Here is a 22,440-nt window from a genome sequence, read left to right as displayed (position 1 = left end):
TTGCAACAGAGCTGGGAAATTTATTTCTTGTTTAAAAGTGCCTTTACAGTACCCCATGAGGTATACAATTGTGATGAGACAAGACATGAGATTGTCAATGAATGACTGAAAGGTTGTGTATTATGGTTGTATGGAGTTACACGTATACTGTATGAACAAACAGTTTCAGAATCTCAGTTTCATGGCACAGTCTCATGAGAACAGAAAAGAGGAACAATGAATCCAGACACGATGTTTTACATGATAAAATCCTGTCATTTAAAAGTAAGGATTTCATTCACAGTTGTGGTCCTATTTTGCATTTGCTCACATTCCAACAATCACAAAAGGTGTGCGGCACCAAAACTATCCCTCAGCCTCAAACGCCTGAAGCACAAATGTCTAAACAACCAAATAAAACATCCCTGGTGAGGTTCTCAACTCTCTGAAATAAACCTTTCTACATATTGCTTTTTTTTTTTTTGGATGCATTTGTGCAAAAAATCTCAGTGACAATTAACAAAAGTAAACCCATACACACTTGGGACATCACTAAGTGGTTTCAGGTAAGGAGTGATATTGCACTGCTTTCCAACAGACAAAAAGGTACTATACTGGCTGCCAGACAGCTGTCAGTACACCCATGACACAGGCACCCACTGTGGGGTGGAGATGGCACGCTCCATGGCCTCCTCCACACCTTTCACACTTTCATCCACGTCATTGTTGACAAGAACCACATCAAAGAAGTGTCTGTATGTGGTCGAAATGGCGTCTGACTCTTTCTGGATCATCTGCAGGTTTTCCGTCTATAGCAGACACAGACACAGAAGATTAGCAGCTGTTGGCTGTTGAAGTTGGGTGTTTGTTTAGAGCACTTGAGTGTATTCAGATAAAGATGTAGTACCTGGGCAGCAGTGTTGGTCGGAGCGATGAAGACCACGAGGGGTGCAAAGTCAGCGGTCCGCAAGACTTTCAAAGTCTGCATTAAAATGTAGAATTTTGTTAGAGTGATTAACTACAATATACAAACTGCTTGTACAGTATTTAGGACTGTTCATTTTTTTGTGTATTTTTGACACCTTTTACTTCACCAAAGACAGGTAGTAGGGCTAACTTACTGCACATTTTAATTTATGAATTTATATTTCTTATTTACACATTCATTTTTAATGAAAGAAATAAGGTTATATATTTCACATAATATACTGCCTGTTAACCTGCGAACAGCCGCAGCAGCAGAAATAGTAGTTGTAAATGATAATGTAACTGTTGAGAATCTGTATATGCTTGAAATAAAAGGTTAAGCTAATGAGTACTAAGTATTAAACACATTACTGCCTTTAAATGGAGCTGCTACTCAGTTTATGTAATTCAATCTCACAAAGATTTTCAAGCTGCTCATAGAGGTATAAAAATAGAGGTATTTGACTCCAGGTGGTGTTAAAATAACAACCTGTGAATGCTAACCTGTGGTTCTATATCCAGCAGAGCTATTTTGCCTTGCTCATGGATCTTCTGGATGGTCTCGATTTTGGTACCAAACATGTTTCCCTGGAAGCTGCCGTACTCCAGTAGCTCATTTCCAGATATGCACTTGGTCATGGCTTCGTTGGAGATGAAATAGTATCCCTGTCCATTCTCCTCATCCTTACGTGGCGGCCTGGTGGTGTCTGTGTAGAAGGTTAAAGACTTAGCCAAAGGACAACTGTGCAAACTTAGCTGTTCTCTTTAAAGTAAAAACAAAACAAAGTCTGTGGGTCTACTTACGTGGAGCAGGGTAGGAGAACTTCTCAGGGTATTTAGTCAATAGTGCATTTTTGATATGGCTCCTTCCTACACCAGGTGCACCTAAAAAGAGCAGGAACACCATCTTTAATGTCTGAATCTTTAGATATAGTCATAATTAAATTGTGGGAATAAAGTTCCAGAAGTTCTTGTCGATCAGTATGGATAATCAGAAATGTCCTTAAGAATTTGATACTTATAATAAAAATGTAACTGAGCTGGGGAGCTTACCAATTAGCACCAGTGTTTTCCTTTTGAAAGCAGGGAGCTGAACAACCTCCTCATAAGAAATGACATCCAGCTGGTCAAAAACTGCAAAAAGAAGGGATTTTGGTTTAGATAAACAGAACAGCACAATTGAGAAAACATCCAGGATACATGATTCCAGTGGTGCACTCACTAGAGCTGTGTTTGGCCAGGTACTTGTCTTTGCACTTCTTTTTCTTTCCAAATGGGCTGCAGGACTGACTGCCCTCTCTGGCCTTGCTTTTACTCGCCACTCTCCTGCAGTGGGAAAAGAGATTTTGGTGTAAATAGGAACATTTAGACTCTTTAGTTCTGTGGTCTACACTGATGTGGTCTTTGGCACTTCATTCTGTAGGATTCTTCATCAGACAGTATGACAGCTGTATACCATTCCTGGAGCTCTGGGGAGGGTATCAGTCCAGCAAAGTCAGCGACGTTGCTCTCCACTCTGCCTTGCCACCAGTTCGGATCCTGCTTGTTGATGATCTGAATGATGTCACCGGTTTGAAACTTCAGACCCGCCTCTTTGCATGGGATGAGGTCATCCTTGGCGGGGTCGTAGTCAAACTGGGCCCTCATGTACATCTGTAGATTAAGAGAGCATGTGGTCTATTCACCTTTTGGAGAACAAAGAGCTTGTATTTGGTGTTTGTAAGTGATAACCTGTAGACCTTGCTAATGTGTTCAATAATCTCCCATCACTTCCATTAGCTGTGAAAACAGTCTCTAATATCTGTGTCTTTATCGTTGCTGAACGTGACAGTGAACAACTTCTACAGTTTCTTTGAGCTCTGACATTTTCTCCAGTTCATCTCTGTTGAACCATAAATATTCATATTAGGACTTTACAACATATATATCTGTATTCTGTAAATGTTAGCAGAAAAATTCACCCTTAAACAGAATTTACAAGTTCTTGATATGATCTCAAACAGCTCAATTCATTCTGTGAAAATTAACAATTTTCTCCCAGGTCCAGGCGTGAGGTCTAATTTATTCAATCATCAATTCACTTCCTGCAGCGGATTTGTTAAAAAAGATAAAACATACAGGAGAGTAAACTGAGGCTAAATTTCAACCTCAATGAGTCTCAGCTACAGAACAGATCTCTGGAACACATTTGGTGTCCTATTATCATCCAACACAGTTTGTTCATACTCCATATTAGAATACTAACTCATCCTGGGGTGTGTTGTTTTATTTTTTGACAGAGATCAGTTTATGTACAAACCTTGACTAAACTGTCAAAGATCACAGCAGGAACACATGTAAATTCTCTACAGGGTAAATTATCACTATTGTTAGTAGAGTTTGTGAACATTTGTGGTTTCCCCAAGTTACTCCAGCGGTAGGCTATACTGGAGTGGTCTGGGTCACCAAAAATGTGTAGACTGCCATCACTGACCACAAGCAAAGACGGAACTTAATGCAGGGTTAAACTGTATTAAGACAAGAGAAACATCAGTGAATAAGAGGTATTTTTTGTGGTCATTAATTTAATCTTTTAAATGAATATATTTTGGTAAACCAATAGCAGTTGACAAGCCAGCAGCCATTGTTATGCCACAGGAGACATAGGAGTGGCTGCCAGAGAAAAATGTGATATGTTGTGACAAGCAGGATGAAACATACTACAAAAGTGTTTCAAGCTAAACTACCAAAAACTAATGCGAGTGATGTTCTTTAGATTCAAACTCATTTTTATAGTCACCTGAGTTGTTCATTGACTAACAGAAGATTCACCTAATAAAGAACAAAATCATTTTAAAAAGTAAGTTTTGGAGGGAAAAAATGGAAAGAAATGCAATCATCATCTTTGTAGAATCTACTTCTAGAAGTTACCATCGGACCTGAATGAAAAGCTAATTTTGTCAGTTCACTTATGCAAGTTTAAAGGAGATGGAGAGAACAAACACATGAGACACAAAATCCAATCACAGCAAAAGTAACAAGCATCACAAGACCAAAGCTAAGTACATATTCTGCCGCTTGTGTTATTACCTCACAGGCTTGGGATCGATTCTGCGGGTTGGGAATGATCTTCATTGTGACTACTCCATTGGTTTCTTTCTGTATGTAAAGATTACACCATTTTACTCGTTCTTATTTGCACAAATGCAATAATTACATAAAGATTCATCACTGATTTTTAAGATATCAACTTACCAGAATCTTTTGGAGCTGATCTACAGTTTGGTTTGTCACACTTTTTCCGTTGATTTCTGCTATTTCATCCCCTTCATGTAAGGACCCTGGAGAGAAGAAGAAACCAGGAGAGGTGTAGTAACAAGAGAGAGAACCGTGCTATCAAAATGGCCACTGCAGTAAAAATATATATATATATATATTAAAGATCATTATTGACAATTATTAAAAAAATACAATATTTAGTGATAGTCCAAATCCTCAAACCATATCAGACGTGATGTAATCTAAAAAAAAATATTCTTTCTAACACACACAAGTTCGCCAGTTCCAACACTCCAATCAGTTCGCTGTGTGATTAATTACCTTGTCTGTGGATCATGCCCCCGTGCAATATTCTGGCCACTGTGCACCTCTGTTTGTCGTTCAGCTTCAGAGTGACCCCCTACAGACAAACACCACAGCCAATGAGGAGGAATCAGTAACACAAATCTGAAAAAATAAAAGTGTGTGTGTGTGTGTGTGTGTGTGTGTGTGTGTGTGTGTGTGTGTGTGTGTGTGTGTGTGTGTGTGTGTGTGTGTTTGTTGTTGAGGCAGATAGCATACCATTGGCTCTGACGGATTCTTTTCAAATTCTACTTCTTTCATCTTGGTCAGTTCTGCACCATTCATGTGTCCAGCACTACCATTGGTGTAAAACTCAGCCCCCTTATTCTCATACGTTTGCATAGCCGCCTGTTAAAGAAAAAAGAAAAACACATAACGTTTATTGTTTTATCTCACAATATATGAAATTGAATAAAGTTTATACCTGCCTTTACACACATAATTCTTTTTTTTTTTATTGATTCATTGTTCTAAAGACTGACAGTGAGTTCATCTGGACTGGTCGGATCATTAACACACTACTATTTCCAATAACCTGCAGTGGAAGCTTTTTGCTAATGTGTGCCAACAGCCATGTTTCATTTGCAGTTTCAACATATGTTCAAAGTTGAAAATTAACCCAGCGTTATAACACCTCATTAACCACGTCCAGGGATCTGGTCCACCAGGTTCATGTGGTCATGGATACCACCAGTCCCATCATGTGATCGTCATCATAGACTAACATTAATGTAAGGAAGCTTTTGGTTTGCTATAGAAAAGGAGAAATCAGCATTTTGTGCACAGCACTGATGTGTAATTTAGAACAATGAATGCACTATATCAAAAAGTATAAACTGGTCACTAAACTGACACCAGAGACACGATTACCTGCGTCAGCACAAACTTTCTTCATGAATATGACACATCAGCACTGCTTCAGCAAAAAATATATTATCTATCTTCCAGCATCAGCACTACAATAAACCAATAAATATCATTATCGCCCTCCTCCTACTCGTCTATAAACTCACCCTAAAATACTGTGCAGAGCAGCACTTCTTATGACTCTTATGACTTTCATCTATGTCCTCTTAATTAAAAGTATGTGATCTTGGTAAGATTATTTTCTTTAACATGTGTATGTTTGTGTTCACATCATTTTGTACTCATGCCTCCTCTGGAAAATGTAAAATTTCTAAATTAAACAACAATTTTTGTACTCAGAGATTGTGAGTCAAGAGAGCTGAATGCAGGAGTCATGCAAGTCAGCCAGCTGTTTTTCTGTGCAACATGATAGTTATTTACCAGCCTTATGCTGTTATATGTCATGACGGTGCAGTACCAGGAACAGGAGTATTTGGACCGTGCCCCATGGTGAGCAGATGAAATTACATCTGCTGAAGATAGAAATCTGTACAGCAGTTTTGCTACAGATAAAACAACACATACATATGTATCTTGAAACAACACACTGATTTATATCTCTGAAATCCAAAAGGTGTCTTTGTATTTATTTCTGTTCCCAGAGCGAAACATTTCCTTCTGGAGCTGCTCCTAACTCGACAGGAAATTAATTTTAATCTCAACCGCTTGTTTGTTTGTTTGTTATGACCACTGTAAAAGAACTTGATGAAAGTGCGTTAATGAACCCGCAGGGCAATCATTTTTCCCAATTTAGAGAACCTATTTTGTGGGCCCAACACCTGCCACACCTAAATACTGGGTAATTTTCCTCAAGGCACCGAGCAGGAGACTTTATTTATTCCCAATAAAGTGCTGACCCTGAGGACGGAGCAGGCAGGAAGCTGACCAAGGTTCCCTCTGAAGGTCAAACATTATCACTGATAATCTGCTTCAAACAACTATCTGAAGAACACTGACAGATGTCTCACATACAGCAGGTAACAAAGGAAGCTTGTTAACATATGTGATTAGATTTGAATTGGGACTAAAAGGCTTTTTTAATTAAATGCATCTCATCAGCAGCTCTTATCACTCACACTATGAGAGTGTAAAGAGATAGGCACATGATTGAAAGGTATTCATCTGGTTTGTCACAATGTGTTCCAATCACCGTTAACAGTCAACACGGGTAACTGTAACTGGGGTCAGGAAGCCCTTTCTTGACTTGAATGCCAGCTGTGGGTGTGGAGAAGCAACAGGATAAACAAAGATCAGGGTGGAAGGCAAAATGCACTCAGGAAAGAGCAGGGCGCCTCCTGTTCTGGACATGTGCTCAACTCATCTGAAGATGAGATTTGGTTTTATTTGAAGCAGATTAAGTAGATCCAACAGAGTGTGAGAGGTGCATCTTTGGATAAGATACAAGGCTCAACACTGACAACACTGACTGAAAATGGCTGCCAAGCTGAAAAACCAGGCATTAGGAACTGAAAATATGTTTGCCATTTTTCTTTACCTTATATTCTGAGTAATAAAAATGTGACATGAAAGCATTTTTAAGAGCTTCATTACATTAACCCAACAAAGATAATACAAATCTATACCTATTGTTCTACCTGCTTTTCTATAGAGTACCATCATATTATGTGACTGATTACATTATAATACAATTTGTCTCCTTCACTGGAGATGATTTGCCTCTCAATCAAGAGATAAGTATTATTAATCACCCCCCCCGGAGGATTTAGGGGCATCTCTTGAAGGAACACAGTAGGAGATCAATATGTGACCTATATGAGACTCTGTTTTAAAAGAAGAAACAAACCGTGTGGTTAATGAGCCTTTCAGACAAACTAAATGAAAAAAACTACCTCTTTGGACACAGACTCATACTGGAAGAAGGTGAACAGATTTCACAGAGATAGCTGGAAGGGATGTTGAAAACCAGTACTGTAGGAAGACATCCAGTTCTCTATATATATGGTCTCATGTGACCTGCCTGAACTTGTCAGGGACTTTTTGATTTCAAGTTTGAGGGAGTGACAGCGAAAAGCATGGCAGAAATAGCAAGTCGTGTTGTTGTACTTGAGGTGCAATGCATGAATGGCTGTCTATGTGTGGCTGGTGCACAGTACATCTGAAGTATTTGAAGGAGCTTCCAGAGGAGCTGGCACAGTCACAGAACAGGCCAACCTCGTTTTACTCCTGACAAAGAATCTATAAAGATACAATAAACCACACATCATGTAAAATACACACAGCTACATTACACACAGCAGTCTGCACTGTGAGATAATACACCATGTGACCTCACTTTAAAGACACTGATTTCACAAATCACCACTGAGCAGAAGAACTCATTGGCAAGATTGTAGCTCAAGGCTATTGAACTGCAAACTGCTGATGTCAGGAAAGGAGTTTCCTCCCTTCACCATTTCCCCCAGTAGCTCGCTGCTGACTTTCCAATTCCACAGAAGAAGTTTAGCACAAAGAGTTCCCTCGGTATTACTGGCTGCCAGACTGAGGCCTGGAGGTTGTCGATTGGATTTAAGCTTGTTTTAAATACTTTGTGCTCATCCATGTAAGGTGCTGCCAGGTTTAAAGGCAAAGTCAGTAGTTTGACAACATAACCCGGCCTGAACTCGACGTTTACGCCAGAAACAACAGCCTGCTCAGTGTGATGGAGTAAACAAGTTGCCTGGCCTCAGCTCACTGTTGACACAAATTCCTCAGCAGCAGTTCAGCTATAGCTGGAGGCAACATTACACAGCACTGTTAAAAATTGGACCAGCGTTAACTCTATTTCCCATCATTCACGTTGCCTCAGAAAAATAAACCTCCTGATATCACTTTAAGAAGATTCCACTGTCACAGTTGGACATGTTAACATGACTAATACATTTTGCAAGGCTCTGCAGCACTGCTTAACATTGTCTCATGATCACAGCTAAAAATACAGCCTGACGTCTCATATCTTGTTTCCCCAATTTGTGAAATGATTCCATGTGACGTGTTGAGGGGGATGCAGAAGTGAAATTGCCAATGCAATGTCTGCTGAGTCGCAAACTAAAGCTGACTGTGCAATGCTGCTGACCTGAGAAGAAATACATCTACATGTATTGTTCTCTGTTGGAGAGATCTGCACATTCCAGTTGCTGTAAGTTGTGTTATGAACACACAACTTGGTCTATTTTTAGAGATCTGGTCGAGAAACAAACAACGGTCATGTGGCCCCATCTCTGCTTCCCCGGAAGCAAACATGTACAGCAAAATCTGGGGGGGCACAGACAAACAAAAAAAAAAAAAAACAAAAAAACAAGGAAAAAACGACACCCCTACCTTGTCAGACTTTGGTTTGTTTTGTAGGAGCTGCTCCAGGTACAGGTCGGAGAGGGCTGTCCGGACGCTGCTCACAGACTCCAGTATGACGGCAGGTTCGTTTTTATTGGATTTTAACGTCATCTTTCCCTGTTAGCTAGAAAAAAACCACCCTGTGAACCCGATGTGCCCCCGTTCAAGGTCCGCAGGAGGCTGTCCCGGAGGAGGAAGCAGCAGATAAGGAGCACTGACGGTGTGATAAGTGTCTCTCTGAGATAAAAGTCCAAGGTTTCAGGTGAGGAACATGAGATATCTGCTGCGGGGACACCGCTGACAAAGCAAGTAAACATGTAACTGACTGCTGCTCAGAGGGGCAGGCTCGTGCTGCCTTCAGGGGCTCCCTGTAAGCTCCCAAATTCCAGCACTCGTGTTGTTTATGTCATCATGCGTTGAGCTGTTTTTACATGGACATTTAAAGGCAATAGACAATGTAAAGGGGTGTTTTCTTCCTTTAAGGTGTCAGTTTCTTACAGTTAGGGCTACATGCATAGGTTAGCTACCATACTGCCATTTGTGTTTTTCCATTATGTTCTTAAGTGCACATACATTCACTTATGTGTATTGCATGCCTATTTAATGCTTTCTATCCATCAGTTAAAGTCCCCCTCCACTCAAAACGTGTTGTTCTTCTTGTTCCTACAGTGTGAGCTTCACTGTGCAGAATGACGTATGTGCAGAGTTTGACACTAGAGGGATGTTTTCACATTCATCTGCTGAAAGTTTCTCTGTGCTCATTGAAAGTCTGCGAGCATGATTTGTGACATCACAAATAGTTTGGAAGTCAGTCCTGGGTCAGTATGTAAGTGTGGTGCAGAATCTTGAAGCTGCCAGTGCACACACACACACACACTGAGAATGAATTTTATAGTGAAGTAGGAGTCATCTTGTGTCCAGCGGGACACCTTAGAAATGAACAACATTTGCATATACATAGTGTGTAATTTTTTAAAAAGAGGAGTAGATGGTTTTTAAGGATTTTAATTGGGAAATTATACTTTATTTGCAGAAAAAAAACATATCAAACAGAGATTACTGTTCTAAATTGATTATTTGTATATGTTGTAATACATGTCTGTGGAGGATCTTTAAGCAACTGAGTGTTTACTGTAGTCACACTGGAAGCAAATGTAGGTGTTACTGTTTGGTTGCCTTGCTCTGTTTAAGTCTTTTTCTCAGGCTAAACTCTTATTTGCATTTTCTTTGTTGCATATCTGCAACACAATCTCCTTTCCTTTTCGATTTCACAATCCAATCCAACTAACTAAACTCTCCACCTATGATTTGACAAGGAAAAATGGATACAATCATGATACATCGTGTGTGCTACTATGTCGTATGACCTTTTAACTTCACATTCTGAACAATAAACTCTCATATTCCTCACTCCATGCAGTTCGTGGACAGTCATAGCAAACCTTAACATTTCCGACGGTCCGTGAATGCAGCATTACCGCAGCGTTCTCAGCAGGGCTGCACTAACAGGCAACAAGGAAGCAGAATAACGGAGTGCATCTGACGGTGCTCCCACAGAGGTCCAACAGAACAACGCGCCGAGCTGCGGATTGTCTGAATCCTGATTGAAACACATGAATACAACAATCGTTGGCACTCAAAACACATCATTCATTAATGTAGGCCTACTGGCGTTTCAGGCACACACCCTCCAGTCAAAGGGCAACAGTGCTGCAACATGCACGGGTGTGCTTTTATAAGATTGATCAGATTAATAAAGTTCAGCAATGTAGTCAACAGGGGGGTCATATACCTGAGGCCACCAGACCCACCCTCCTTGGATTATCTGTATGGTCTTATAATATGAGCTCTGGGAACCATAACACATAGTATATTCCTATCGATGTGTAATATACAGATGCAACATTAAAAAGCATCTATACATATATAAGTATTATATAATATATTATATTATTATAAATATATATATTATATAATACTTCAAGTATTAGGAGAGTTAGTGGAGTGGACACATATTTACATGTAAAAATCTGGTTATTTTCTCCAATGGTTCCAGGCCCTTTATACCTCAGATTAAAAATGCATTCACACAGCCTTCACTTTAGGCTCCTGAAACAACACAAATCAGCCCAATCATCTATTACCAGGGCAGAAGGAATACAAATGATTTAGCAAAAGGTAATTCTTTACTTCACTTTACTTTATGTACAGATCCCTCCTGTATCTGTATAACCTCCTTTTTATATGACAACCTCACAACAAATTCATAATGACAGACGGCTGTCCCTTCACAATAAATAACTTAATAACACATTCAACCTGTTTTGATTCTCTGTCATGTTGTATTTATGCTGTATGTTCTTCTATTAAATGTCCTTATTCATTTATTTATCTGGAAAAGCAGTAGGACCAAGGCTATGCTGACTGGGTAACTGGGGTAAAAGGAAAGAGGTACTCAGCCAGCGTTAACTCCCAATAAGCAGCCTATTTCCAGAGGCGACTCCAGAGGGAGCCAGCATGCAGGTTTGTATCAGCCATCCACAGCTGAGATAGCCCGGCTGTTAATGCCTGGCCTCTTATGAAGAGGATTAGTGCTGAAATTTAGTTCCTGAAACACGCGTAACAGTGGAAACAACAGCAGAACCCACGACAATAGCTACCTGCGAAGGTACGGGTAGAAAAGGCTTTCATGCTGTTGAGTGAGCAGCAAACAGTTTGACCTAATTTACCCACTAGTTACTGTATTTTATACTATAGCTCCATCACTGAAGTCCCTGTCATGTGACATCCATTTACTCCCTGTCTGCCTGTAGTTACCCCCAGAGGTTCCCACCACTACCAGTGTAGGGTTTCCTGCTCACCTCACTGTGACAACACTCATACACTCTTATGTCTTAAAGGTCCAGTGTGAGGCGCGTGGTATTCAGTTAGTTGCAATCTCACCAGTAGATCCCACTAAATCCTACACACTGGTCCTTTAAAATGTTAACCTTCAGGCGCTATTTCACACAGACAATACCATATATGTTTATTTTTAGTTATGGGCCTTTTCCACACAAGACATTTTGACATGTAACAGTAGGAAATGGCTGAATTCCCTTTAGCTGCTTCAGCTTCAGGGTGCTTCATTGTGCATGCTAGCCTACTAACACACAAAGAACGGAGCCATTGTTTTTGTTATCACCTGTGCTTTTCCTGCGACGATAAGTCAAAATGTCTGCTGTGAAAATGGCCCATTGTTGTCATCCACTAATTATATTGATCACGAGATGAGACGTGTGGAGATGTAGGCCACTGCCGCCCCGGCTGAACAGTTCCCTGAGGGAGACCCTGCAGTTACCTAATCTCTCACCTGCCTGCCCCTCTCAGCCACTCTGTTTGTTTGCCTCACCTGTCTGTCCACCTCTTTGTTTCTGACTGTCAGCTTTTCCCCAGACTAAAGACTGGTTTATCCTCTGCTGCTTTTTGTCTTGAGTCCCACTGTGTGAGCCCAAAGGCACAAGGTTTACCTCCTCGCTGGATTGGGTGGGCAGATATGAACTGTGAACTGTGTTTTGTCCACTCCATTTATATCAGTGACGGTAGGACCAATAACAGAAATACAGTATTATGTAATGCAGTTCAACACAAACAACACCTCATTAACAGTTTCAGAACTGAATGATTTATTACAGGACTGCTGTGTTACACTGCTTTTAATGTATCTTGGTGAACCTGATACTGGCAGCTCAACGTGATGTCAGTTAAATCAGGTAAACACCAATCGCCCATTCCACTTGTTGTTCCTGTAGGCTGCTCAACATCCGGGCATTGGTAGAGGGGACTACGCATGTGCCAAACCGGTCGAATGGCTGCGGTTAATCTCTGGGCTACAATATTAAATCAAACTCACAGGAGGAACTATGGTGCGTTTAATAATTAATCTCGTTCTCTCTCTCTCTGTCTCTCGTTCTGAGACATTTGACGAGATTAAAGATTTACCTGTGTGAAGGTGGAGCGCTTTAAGAGAAAGAGAGCACTTTTACTACAGAGGGTCTGCACTGCTGCGACTGCACGGGAACCTCTCGGGAAAGAAGGGGGCTATCAGTTTAAGTTTTGGTTATAGAAAAATATATATTTTTTGCGATCGGGATGTTGGGCTCGTTCAACAGGAGATTGCGACCCGCGTTGAAACAGGCGCAGACGCTGTGCGGTGTGCCATGGAGACTCCAGACGCAGATCCGTGCGTGTGCTGCGCGTCCAGCAACTTTTCAGTTACTTGAAGACTGTCTTGGTGAGTGCAATTACATTTTAACCAAATGTATATACGCACCAGTGAGTCCGAATTCGCCATTAAGAGCTGCATATGCAATCCCCAGTGGTCGACTATGGAGGGACGCCGATGCGTTTTAACTACGTGTGGCTGCGGGATCACTGCCGCTCTGAGGCTTCGTTCAACTCCAAGACTAACCAGAGAAACCTGGACACTGGGAGTATAGAGCTCACTATCCGCCCCGACAACACGAGTGTGCAAGATGGCCATCTCATCCTCACATGTAAGTCATAAGCAATGCATAACTAACGGATCATCTGGCAACTAAACTGTGAGTTGCTGAGGTGATCAGTCAGGTCAAGTGTGTTTAGGGTCATGTTCCACTGGCTGCACGTCACAGCAGATCATTCAAAATAAATGCATCCTAATGCCACTGCAATAAAGTTATTACACAAGGCTGGATTAGTGAGGGCAACGGACCCAGACCCCCGTTGGCCCCAGAGACCCCAGGTTGACTGCATGCAACTAGGGGGTCCAACTTTGATTAACTGCAAATATGTTATGAAAAAAGTGCAATATTAACCATGGTTAGTGCAGCAGTATTGCATAATGCTGTGGTCTCTATCAAAAGACTTAGTTCTGATGTATGGGAACAAAGATCCTTAAAGCTCCATGCTGAAATACAGTTTCTGAAAGTTACAAGTACAAGTTCGTTGGGAGATCCCTGACATTTGCTTGATTGGTTATTCAGATATATCACAAAAAAAAGTTGCATCCACAATAGCATTTGATACAAAAAAGTCTTACAACAAATGATCAGCGTGCAACTTACAACATTCAGCCATTGATAATGCATTTTCATTGTGCAGGCAAACAGTCAACAAGAAAACAAATACAGAAACGATTCAATTTTAATTTACATTCACAACATGAGCTCATTTACTTTTAGTGAACCAAGAAGCTGCATCAAAGGATAGCCTCTATCCAATATTGTTATAAGTTCCACCCAATATATAAGCAGGAGACTCAAGTGTCGAATTAGGCCAACATAAAAGCACATGATCCTTACATATGACAGGTCCCTCTATAGGCAAGTGGGAAGTGGACTTTTCCCTCTGTGATCATGCTGTGTAAAGATTCACTCAGCTGTCAGGTAACCCTTAGGGTGTGGTCAAGACATGAAATAAAACCCTGGACTGTTTCACTATACCATAAAAAAGGTTCTATTTTCAGAATATGCAAGTGTGTTATGGTGCATAATTATATGAAAATAAAATTGTGTTTTTGTTACCTTTTTTAGAATGGGTTTTTATCTACAGAGGGAGCTGGTCCTCTTCTACAGAGTCCGCCATGTTGAACTACCCTGTTTCTACAGTAGCCCAGAACGGACAAACCAAACACTGGCTCTAGATAGGGCCAGTTTTCCGTGAGTTTTGCAGCCACTCTAGTTTCTCCTACATGCTTGGAATTAAGGCAAGCTGTATTCAAATGGTTGGTTCCTGCAACTTCACAGCTAGTTGCCGCTAATATCTACACACTGGTCCTTTTTAAAAAGTCATTATGCATCAACCTCTATCAAAAACCAGTGAACTGCAGCAGTATTTAACAAACTGGCCCGGTAAACATTTGACACTCTTAGACCAAGGAATATATTTGCTGCTCATGTAGCATATTCTTTTCATCAATAGTTGACATAGTGAATAAGAAATGCAAACCCCCAATTGTTACTTGTGTCCAGTAAAACAGAACTCCAAACCATCCCTCAGCTATTCCCCTGAAAGGCTTCAGCACAGCAGGCAGAGTTGAACTAGCTTAACCAGCACTAATCCCTGTCTAGCTGGAGCCATCCTTTATTCTGTCTCCAGCAGCAGCCTGCTCCTGCACACAGAGGGGAAAAAAGGCCATATGGGATTGAGCTGCCTTCTTTTGTAACAAGAGGAATAAACGGTCCCACAAGCAGCCAGGTGTGAAAAAGGAAACCGATGCAGTGTCCCTTGCCGGCTGCTCATGCTCACATTTCCCCCTGCCTTGTGACCCCCCACAGCCCGGCTTGGGTCAGGTCTGACATGAGCAGGAAGATAATTGTAGTGCTGGAGCATTCAGTTTCTGAAATAGAGAGCACGATAAGGCTAGGGAGATACCATCACTGCAAGCTTTTCATACTGTAGCTGTGCAGGCAGAGTCTGGCAGCTCAGAGATGACCACGCTTTATATACGTGGGCGTCTGTCTGGCTTATGCTACTAATTTAAGACTGACTGATGCCTCCCTGTGGGCTGCTGTGCTTCAGCATTTTTTGAATGCTGGGCTGTTAGTGTTTTTATGTATGCACAAGAGTGGCACTGAACCTTACATAAACTGACAAATGGGGACTCGTCAGCCCCAAGACAGTTGATGATGCACGTACTCCTGTGGGCATACTGGCACTTGCCTCTGTGCCTCTCCCTGTTAGTGGTGCATATTCAAGGTCAGCTGAGTCTGGTTGTGCACATCCTATCCATGAACACTGGCCCTCGCAGACTTGGTTTGCTAAATGCTCAAATCAGTAGAGCAAGGGCCCCCATGGATACCCATGTTGCACACGGATCAGATCTACTCTAAATGACGGTACATTTAGAGAGCTTTAATGAGCTGTTCTGTAACCCTTTATAACCTGCTGTACTCCAGCATGTTATTCTGAGGTTGTTCCATTTATTTTTCTGGTCATGTTCATTGTGTACTTAAGATAAAACACTATAAAATGGTCACCAACACTGAACTCAGTTTATTTAAACTTAAAAAAGCTTAAAGCAATCATTATCCAGCAGTTGAATTCAGAGAAGAATGTTGTACAAAGTATTCAGTCTTACTTTGAAACAGGACCAGATTAACCCACCAAGTGACCTGGGGCAAAATTTAGCATTCACACCCAGTTCCCCATGCTCCCTTTGCAATGTGTACATCCTGTTGCCTTCAAGTATCCATCACATACAGAGCACACAACAATCATTAAATCGACCAGACCTCCTTGAATATTCTGCAACCCAAGTTTGCTGTGTTAATTTGTTTTTGTCAGTTTATCTAAACAAACATTTATTCAGGCATTAGTAAAATGTAAGCTTAGAAATAGAAATGATAAAGGTAGGTTTTGACACAGGGCCCATTGAGAGGACTGTGCTTTAAGGTAAGAGATTAGATTTAAGATAAATAAACATTCTTAGACAAGTACAAAGTCCAAGCTTGAATATATACCAATTTAATTTCTTAAAAAGCTGTTAAAAAGCTATTGGGGCCGTGTATCTAAAGTTTTTTCTGGATTAATAGGTACGGCCATAATAAAACAATCCAATTTTACTGCTCTTCAGTGATCATTTACTGTTAGAATTAAATAAAAGACAAGTGCAAGTCGTTTTTGGGAGGTCGTACAGCTGCCTACAAAATGTTAGTCCCAACATGGCTACTTCCTCATGATATTGATTTTCATGACATTGTGTTCAGCCATCTACTGCCCGCATTATAAAGCAACATCCTTCACTTTGGAGACTCTTATGGAGCAGTCCATGGGAGATCCCGGAGTGGGTTGTTGAGGGGGTGGCTATTAAGAGGGATGCTGCCATGGGGAGGGATGATGAGGGGCGCCATTTGAAAATACATTTTTGTTCAAAAAACAAAATGAGTAGAAAGGCTTGTGACACTTTAAAGCCCTTGTGATTTCAAGTTATTGTGTACTGTACTGTAGTGCATTTTACCAAACAATGATTTACAGTGAATCAAATCACAGCTTGAACTGGTTTCCAAACAGTGTCTGGGGTTCTGGAGCAGTTGTTCACTTTGTCCAACTGGTAATCCAGCCTTACTTGTTAACCTTACTAATCATTGTTTTACATGTGCATTGCTAATATTGAAAAACAGATCTACAAATCAGTTTTTATTCAATAATAGTTAACTCACAATAACTGATCTTCTCAAATATGCATTAGCCTTTCATAAATACACTGAACAAAATTATAAACGCAACACTTTTGTTTTTGCCCTCATTCATCATGAGCTGAACTCAAAGATCTAAGACTTTCTCTATGTACACAAAAGGCCTATTTCTCTCAAATATTGTTCACAAATCTGTCAAAATCTGTGTTAGTGAGCACTTCTCCTTTGCCGAGATAATCCATCCACCTCACAGGTGTGGCATATCAAGATGCTGAGGTGTGCCTTAGGCTGGCCACAATAAAAGGCCACTTGAAAATGTGCACTTTCACTGTATTGGGGGGGGTCCGGGGGGTCCGGAAACCAGTCAGTATCTGGTGTGACCACCATTTGCCTCACACAGTGCAACACATCTCCTTCGCATAGAGTTGATCAGGTTGTTGATTGTGGCCTGTGGAATGTTGGTCCACTCTTCTTCGCTGTGCGAAGTTGCTGGATATTGGCAGGACCTGGAACACGCTGTCGTATACGCCGATCCAGAGCATCCCAAACATGCTCAATGGGTGACATGTCCGGTGAGTATGCTGGCCATGCAAGAACTGGGATGTTTTTAGCTTCCAGGAATTGTGTACAGATCCTTGCAACATGGGGCCGTGCATTATCATGCTGCAACATGAGGTGATGGTCGTGGATGAATGGCACAACAATGGGCCTCAGGATCACGTCACGGTATCTCTGTGCATTCAAAATGCCAACAATAAAATGCACCTGTGACCGTTGTCCATAACACACGCCTACCCATACCATAAGCCCACCACCACCATGGGCCACTCGATCCACAACGCTGACATCAGGAAACCGCTCACCCACACGACGCCATACATGCTGTCTGCCATCTGCCCTGTACAGTGAAAACCGGGATTCATCCGTGAAGAGAGCACCTCTCCAAAGGGACAGACGCCATCGAATGTGAGCATTTGGAGGTGAACTTGCTGGATGTGGAGGTCCTGGGCTGGTGTGGTTACACGTAGCCTGTGGTTGTGAGGCCGGTTGGATGTACTGCCAAATTCTCTGAAACGCCTTTGGAGACAGCTTATGGTAGAGAACTTAACATTCAATTCACGGGCAACAGCTCTGGTGGACATTCCTGCAGTCAGCATGCCAATTGCACGCTCCCTCAAAACTTGCGACATCTGTGGCATTGTGCTGTGTGATGGAACTGCACATTTTCAAGTGGCCTTTTATTGTGGCCAGCCTAAGGCACACCTGTGCATGCTGGAGGAGAAGTGCTCACTAACACAGATTTTGACAGATTTGTGAACAATATTTGAGAGAAATAGGCCTTTTGTGTACATAGAGAAAGTCTTAGATCTTTGAGTTCAGCTCATGATGAATGGGGGCAAAAACAAAAGTGTTGCGTTCACAATTTTGTTCAGTGTAGTTTATAGGTTAAGGTAGGTGTGTAGGTGTGTGAGTGAGTGCTAGCCCTGCTTCCAGTTTCCAGCCCCCCAACCATGCAAAGGATAGGCGGGTATAGATAATTGGTGGATAGATGTACCTAATAACATTATTTTCTATTTCTGTGTCCCAGGGCCTGGTGGTCATGTGTCAAAGTACAGCCTTAGCTGGCTGGCTGAGAATAGCTACGAAGGACAGAAGCAGAACGCCGTCCAGCCACGAATCCTTTGGAATTCAGACATCTATAAAAATGCCAACGTACCCTCGGCCAAATGGGACACGTTTATGAGCTGTGATGATGAAGTAAAGAAGTTTCTTCAAAACTATCTTCTGTACGGGATCGCTTTTGTAGATGATGTCCCAGCTACAGTCGAGGCCACAGAGGAAGTCACCCAGAGGGTCAGTCTTATCAGGTAATACAAGTTCTTTTTGCTTTTTATACTAATGTTGAAACAAATGGCTTCCTCATGCAACTTATTCAGGATGAGGTTTGCATTCAGTGGCAACATTCAGGGGAAATGCAGAAGATGTCCAGTCCTGTCCATTCTTTCCTAATCTACTTGCCATGTGTGTTACTGATCCACAAGGGAGACTACGTATGGAAGGATGTGGTGTTTTACTTCAGATTTTTCCAGAGGAGACACTGCCTACAGCCAGCTGGCCCTGGATCGACACACCGACACCTCATACTTTCAGGAACCATGCGGGTAGGTGCAGGAGAGATGGACTGATATGGGATTGATGAAACCCAAGAATTTTTTTTTTTTTTTATAGTTTTTCTAACAAACCACAGAGTAGCTTAAAAATAACAATATATTGATTTATTTTGCAGAATCCAGGTTTTCCACTGTCTCAAGCACGAGGGGACTGGAGGAAGGACACTACTTGTGGATGGCTTCTACGCTGCTGAAAAAGTACGCCGGCAGTCTCCTGAAAACTTTGAGCTACTTGCCCGAGTGCCCATCAGGCATGAGTACATTGAAAACACAGACAACCATCGAAACCACATGACCGGCATCGGCCCCCTGCTCAACCTATATCCTTGGAACAACGAAATGTACCTGATCCGGTACGTCTGCGCTTTGATTTAATGTCATTTTACATTGCATTCACATGTTAAAATTCAGCTTCATTAGCTTCACTGTTAGATATCTTTTACATTTTGCAGTATTTTCTTTCAGTGCATCATTTTATGCGCATTTCTATCAACATGACATTCAGTATTTATTACCTTTCAAAATCTCATATTCTTGGCTACAACTACGAAATAAATTCTGTGGCTTTGTACACTGTCAAGCTACACAACATATGTTGGATTTTAAGGTAGAGGTTGAAGAGTGTTACGTTTGAGCTTTAAAAATCTCACTATTTATGTCTCAGTAGTTAGAATTTCTTGCTATTTTTATATCATGTTTTTAAAGGAATATATAGTAGTTTTAAAGGTGTGATGAAATGTTTCAAACTCAACTCATATTTATGTACCTTTTTTTTTTTTTTTAACAGATACAACAACTATGACCGATCTGTGATAAACACAATCCCCCATGACCTCGTTCAGCGATGGTATGTGGCACATCGAGAGCTGACAACAGAACTAAGGCGGCCAGAGAACGAGCTGTGGGTGAAACTGACTCCAGGGAAAGTAAGACATTTATAAATGCTATTCCAAATGTCAATTTCAGTCAAGCAATTTACAGCTTTAGGATAACTGAAAAATAAACAGAAAGATGCAAATCTAAGTGTAATTTGGTTTAATCTAAGGATTTACCCTCTCTTGTCTTGATTAGGTGATCTTCATAGACAACTGGCGTGTCATGCATGGGAGGGAGTCTTTCACCGGCCTGAGGCAGCTCTGTGGGTGCTATCTGACCAGAGATGACGTCCTCAGCGCTGCACGCTGCTTCGGTTTGCGGGCCTGATCCTGGACATGAAGGTCCCTTCACTTCTGTGCCTTATCTGTTAGCCTACAGTGCATTCAGGAAGTGAGCCCCACATCACATTTTGTTATTTTGCAGCCTTATGTTCACATCATTTGAGTTCATTTTTTCCATCACCAGTCTACACTCAGTACCCCAAAGGGACAAAGCAATAACTTCTGTATTTTTCTTCATTCTCCATCCTTTCCCTCAACCCTGACCAGTACCTCCCAGCATGCTTCACTATTGGATGGTATTGTGCATATGATGAGCGGTGCCTGGTTTCCTCCAGACATGACAGTTAGAACTGAAGCCAAACTGTTCAATCTTGGTTTCATCAGACCAGAGAATCTTGTTTCTCACAGTCTGAGACCCCATTAGATGTGTTTTTATGGGACTTTCACTGAGGAGAGGCTACTCTGCCATAAAGACCAGCTCGGGGAACTTTTGCAGTGATGGTTGTTCTTCTGGAAGTTTCTCCCATCTCCACACAGATCTCTGGAGCTCAGCTAGAGTGATCATTGGGTTCTTGCTTACTGAGTGTAGATTGATGAGGAGGATTTGAACTATTTTAGCATAAGACTGCAAGATAATGTGGGAAAGGTGAAGGGGTCTGAATACTTTCTGTATGCACGGTAGAGCTTTTTATCAAATGTGTACTGAAAGTTTTCTTTGTTCGGAACAATCAACGTGTCTCACTCCTGGCACTTGTTGTATTTTATTCATCCTTGTTCATTATTTTGTAATTTATGTAATTGATTATTCTTTTTGTACCAGTTTAAAAATGTTATCTGAATGTGAATGTCTCCTGAATTACACTTGAAACAATTAAAAGTTCTCAAATGCCTTGATATTGTTCATACAATACAATGCTTGTGCAATCATATAATCACATGAAATGGTGTAATGCAGTACAGGACTGCACAAAATGCATAAAAGAGTCTGTAATATTACCATTCAGACAGTATCAGTATAGTAATTTTAAAAAAAACATAGCACTAAACAAAAAGTACAGTTGAGGCTGATGAGAATGTCAGTAAATACTTGGACAATGTGGGAAATTTTGACTTGATTAAAAGTTAAGGGATCACCAAAGTTAATACAATTCTCTGTAATCCTCTGGGGACCATGAATGTCCGATGAAAATGTAATGTCAATCTATCCAAAAGTTGAGATGTTTCAATCTGGATCAAAGCAGTGGACTGACAGACTGAAGGTTCCCTCCATAGTGTGGCTAAAAGGAACACTTTAATCTGAGGTTGATGTACACCTAAATGAAAACAATGAGTACCATGCTACAGTAGTATTACAGAAAGCTGCATCCAAAGTCCAAGAGTTCAAGTGACAGTAGGATTACTGTATTATTTTTATATTACTTTTTATATTACTTTAGTGTGTGTGTGTGTGTGTGTGTGTGTGTGTGTGTGTGTGTGTGTGTGTGTGTGTGGTGTGTGTTAGACATGTTAATTATTTCAAGAACAATGCGCCCTAAGTGGGTTAAGATGGTTGACTTCACACAGATTTCTTGGTAGGGTGATGATGTGTGAATCTGTCCCTAAATTGGGCCGAATAAGTCCCTAACAAGCTCTATTTGAGTCCTACTACAGTTGTGGTACGATGTGGCTGTGCTGTATACCACAGCAGCGCACTGAGAGCAGGCTGTGAATTATCCATGCAAATTAGGTTGGCAAAAGCTATTCATAGCAGAGGTGTAAGCTGTGTAAGACTAATTAAAATTAAGGTGGTGCAAGTAGACTCCCCATTTGGCTCTATAAAGATGTCAAGCAGCTCAGTTAAAGGAAACATATTGGAGGGCTCTGTGCTGCCTTCACACTTTCTAGATCATCATAAAATTGTGGCTACTAGCTGAGCACTGGCAGAGGGGTAGCCAGGTTGTTTTGCATTAAATTTATGGATTTGGTTGTTCCAAAAAGGAGCTGTTTAATATTTGCTTTTGGATAATAAATAATGTTGACATGACTCTGTAGTACAAAATGTCTGTAATTCATCTGCAGCTGTTAATAGAGTTGGCCATCAGTGATTTCTGGCTTTTCCCCTGGAATAAAATGAGTCAAGTTGTCACCTCTGACCTCCTAACAACATATAAATAAATAAAAAACTGTATATCTGTA

The 22,440-nt window shown here is 41.1% G+C and overlaps 2 protein-coding genes and 1 long non-coding RNA gene across 4 annotated transcripts; 2 read left to right on the top strand and 1 right to left on the bottom strand.

Annotated features, from left to right (window-relative positions):
* mpp1 (MAGUK p55 scaffold protein 1) lies at positions 1 to 9,091 on the bottom strand. Its single transcript, XM_051400780.1, has 12 exons — positions 8,770 to 9,091; positions 4,765 to 4,893; positions 4,525 to 4,603; positions 4,180 to 4,265; positions 4,015 to 4,083; positions 2,402 to 2,598; positions 2,168 to 2,271; positions 1,999 to 2,079; positions 1,750 to 1,830; positions 1,450 to 1,652; positions 887 to 961; positions 1 to 788 (listed from the first exon to the last, which is right to left on the bottom strand). The coding sequence occupies exons 1-12, from the start codon at positions 8,890 to 8,892 to the stop codon at positions 612 to 614; spliced, it is 1,404 nt and encodes a 467-aa protein (XP_051256740.1). The 5' UTR covers positions 8,893 to 9,091; the 3' UTR covers positions 1 to 611.
* Positions 9,092 to 9,127: 36 nt separating this feature from the next.
* On the top strand, positions 9,128 to 11,094 carry LOC127363838 (uncharacterized). 2 transcript variants are annotated; one of them, XR_007884944.1, is made up of 2 exons: positions 9,128 to 9,599; positions 10,202 to 11,094. It is a non-coding gene; the product is annotated as an uncharacterized LOC127363838 (long non-coding RNA). The 2 variants fall into 2 exon arrangements; XR_007884945.1 differs by having other exon boundaries at positions 9,128 to 9,607.
* A 1,491-nt stretch (positions 11,095 to 12,585) lies between these two features.
* Positions 12,586 to 21,159, top strand: tmlhe (trimethyllysine hydroxylase, epsilon). The gene is made up of 7 exons (XM_051402066.1): positions 12,586 to 13,054; positions 13,140 to 13,316; positions 18,526 to 18,805; positions 18,980 to 19,099; positions 19,225 to 19,461; positions 19,896 to 20,034; positions 20,180 to 21,159. The coding sequence occupies exons 1-7, from the start codon at positions 12,913 to 12,915 to the stop codon at positions 20,309 to 20,311; spliced, it is 1,227 nt and encodes a 408-aa protein (XP_051258026.1). The 5' UTR covers positions 12,586 to 12,912; the 3' UTR covers positions 20,312 to 21,159.
* The last annotated feature ends 1,281 nt before the right edge of the window (positions 21,160 to 22,440 follow it).

Source organism: Dicentrarchus labrax, unplaced genomic scaffold (genome assembly GCF_905237075.1).
Source record: "Dicentrarchus labrax unplaced genomic scaffold, dlabrax2021, whole genome shotgun sequence".
NCBI lineage: Eukaryota > Metazoa > Chordata > Actinopteri > Moronidae > Dicentrarchus > Dicentrarchus labrax.
The sequence above is the reverse complement of the archived record's forward strand: the minus strand, read 5'-3'. Positions and strand labels throughout refer to the sequence as shown.

Bases quoted from the DNA above. Each gene is read 5' to 3' on its own strand.
- mpp1 (XM_051400780.1), bottom strand. From the start codon at position 8,892: ATGACGTTAAAATCCAATAAAAACGAACCTGCCGTCATACTGGAGTCT. The intron at 4,894-8,769 runs GTAGGGGTGTCG...TTTCTTTAACAG, and splicing joins ACAAACCAAAGTCTGACAAG to GCGGCTATGCAAACGTATGA. The intron at 789-886 runs GTACTACATCTT...TGTCTGCTATAG, and splicing joins CGACCAACACTGCTGCCCAG to ACGGAAAACCTGCAGATGAT.
- tmlhe (XM_051402066.1), top strand. From the start codon at position 12,913: ATGTTGGGCTCGTTCAACAGGAGATTGCGACCCGCGTTGAAACAGGCG. The intron at 13,055-13,139 runs GTGAGTGCAATT...TGCAATCCCCAG, and splicing joins GTTACTTGAAGACTGTCTTG to TGGTCGACTATGGAGGGACG. The intron at 18,806-18,979 runs GTAATACAAGTT...CTGATCCACAAG, and splicing joins CAGAGGGTCAGTCTTATCAG to GGAGACTACGTATGGAAGGA.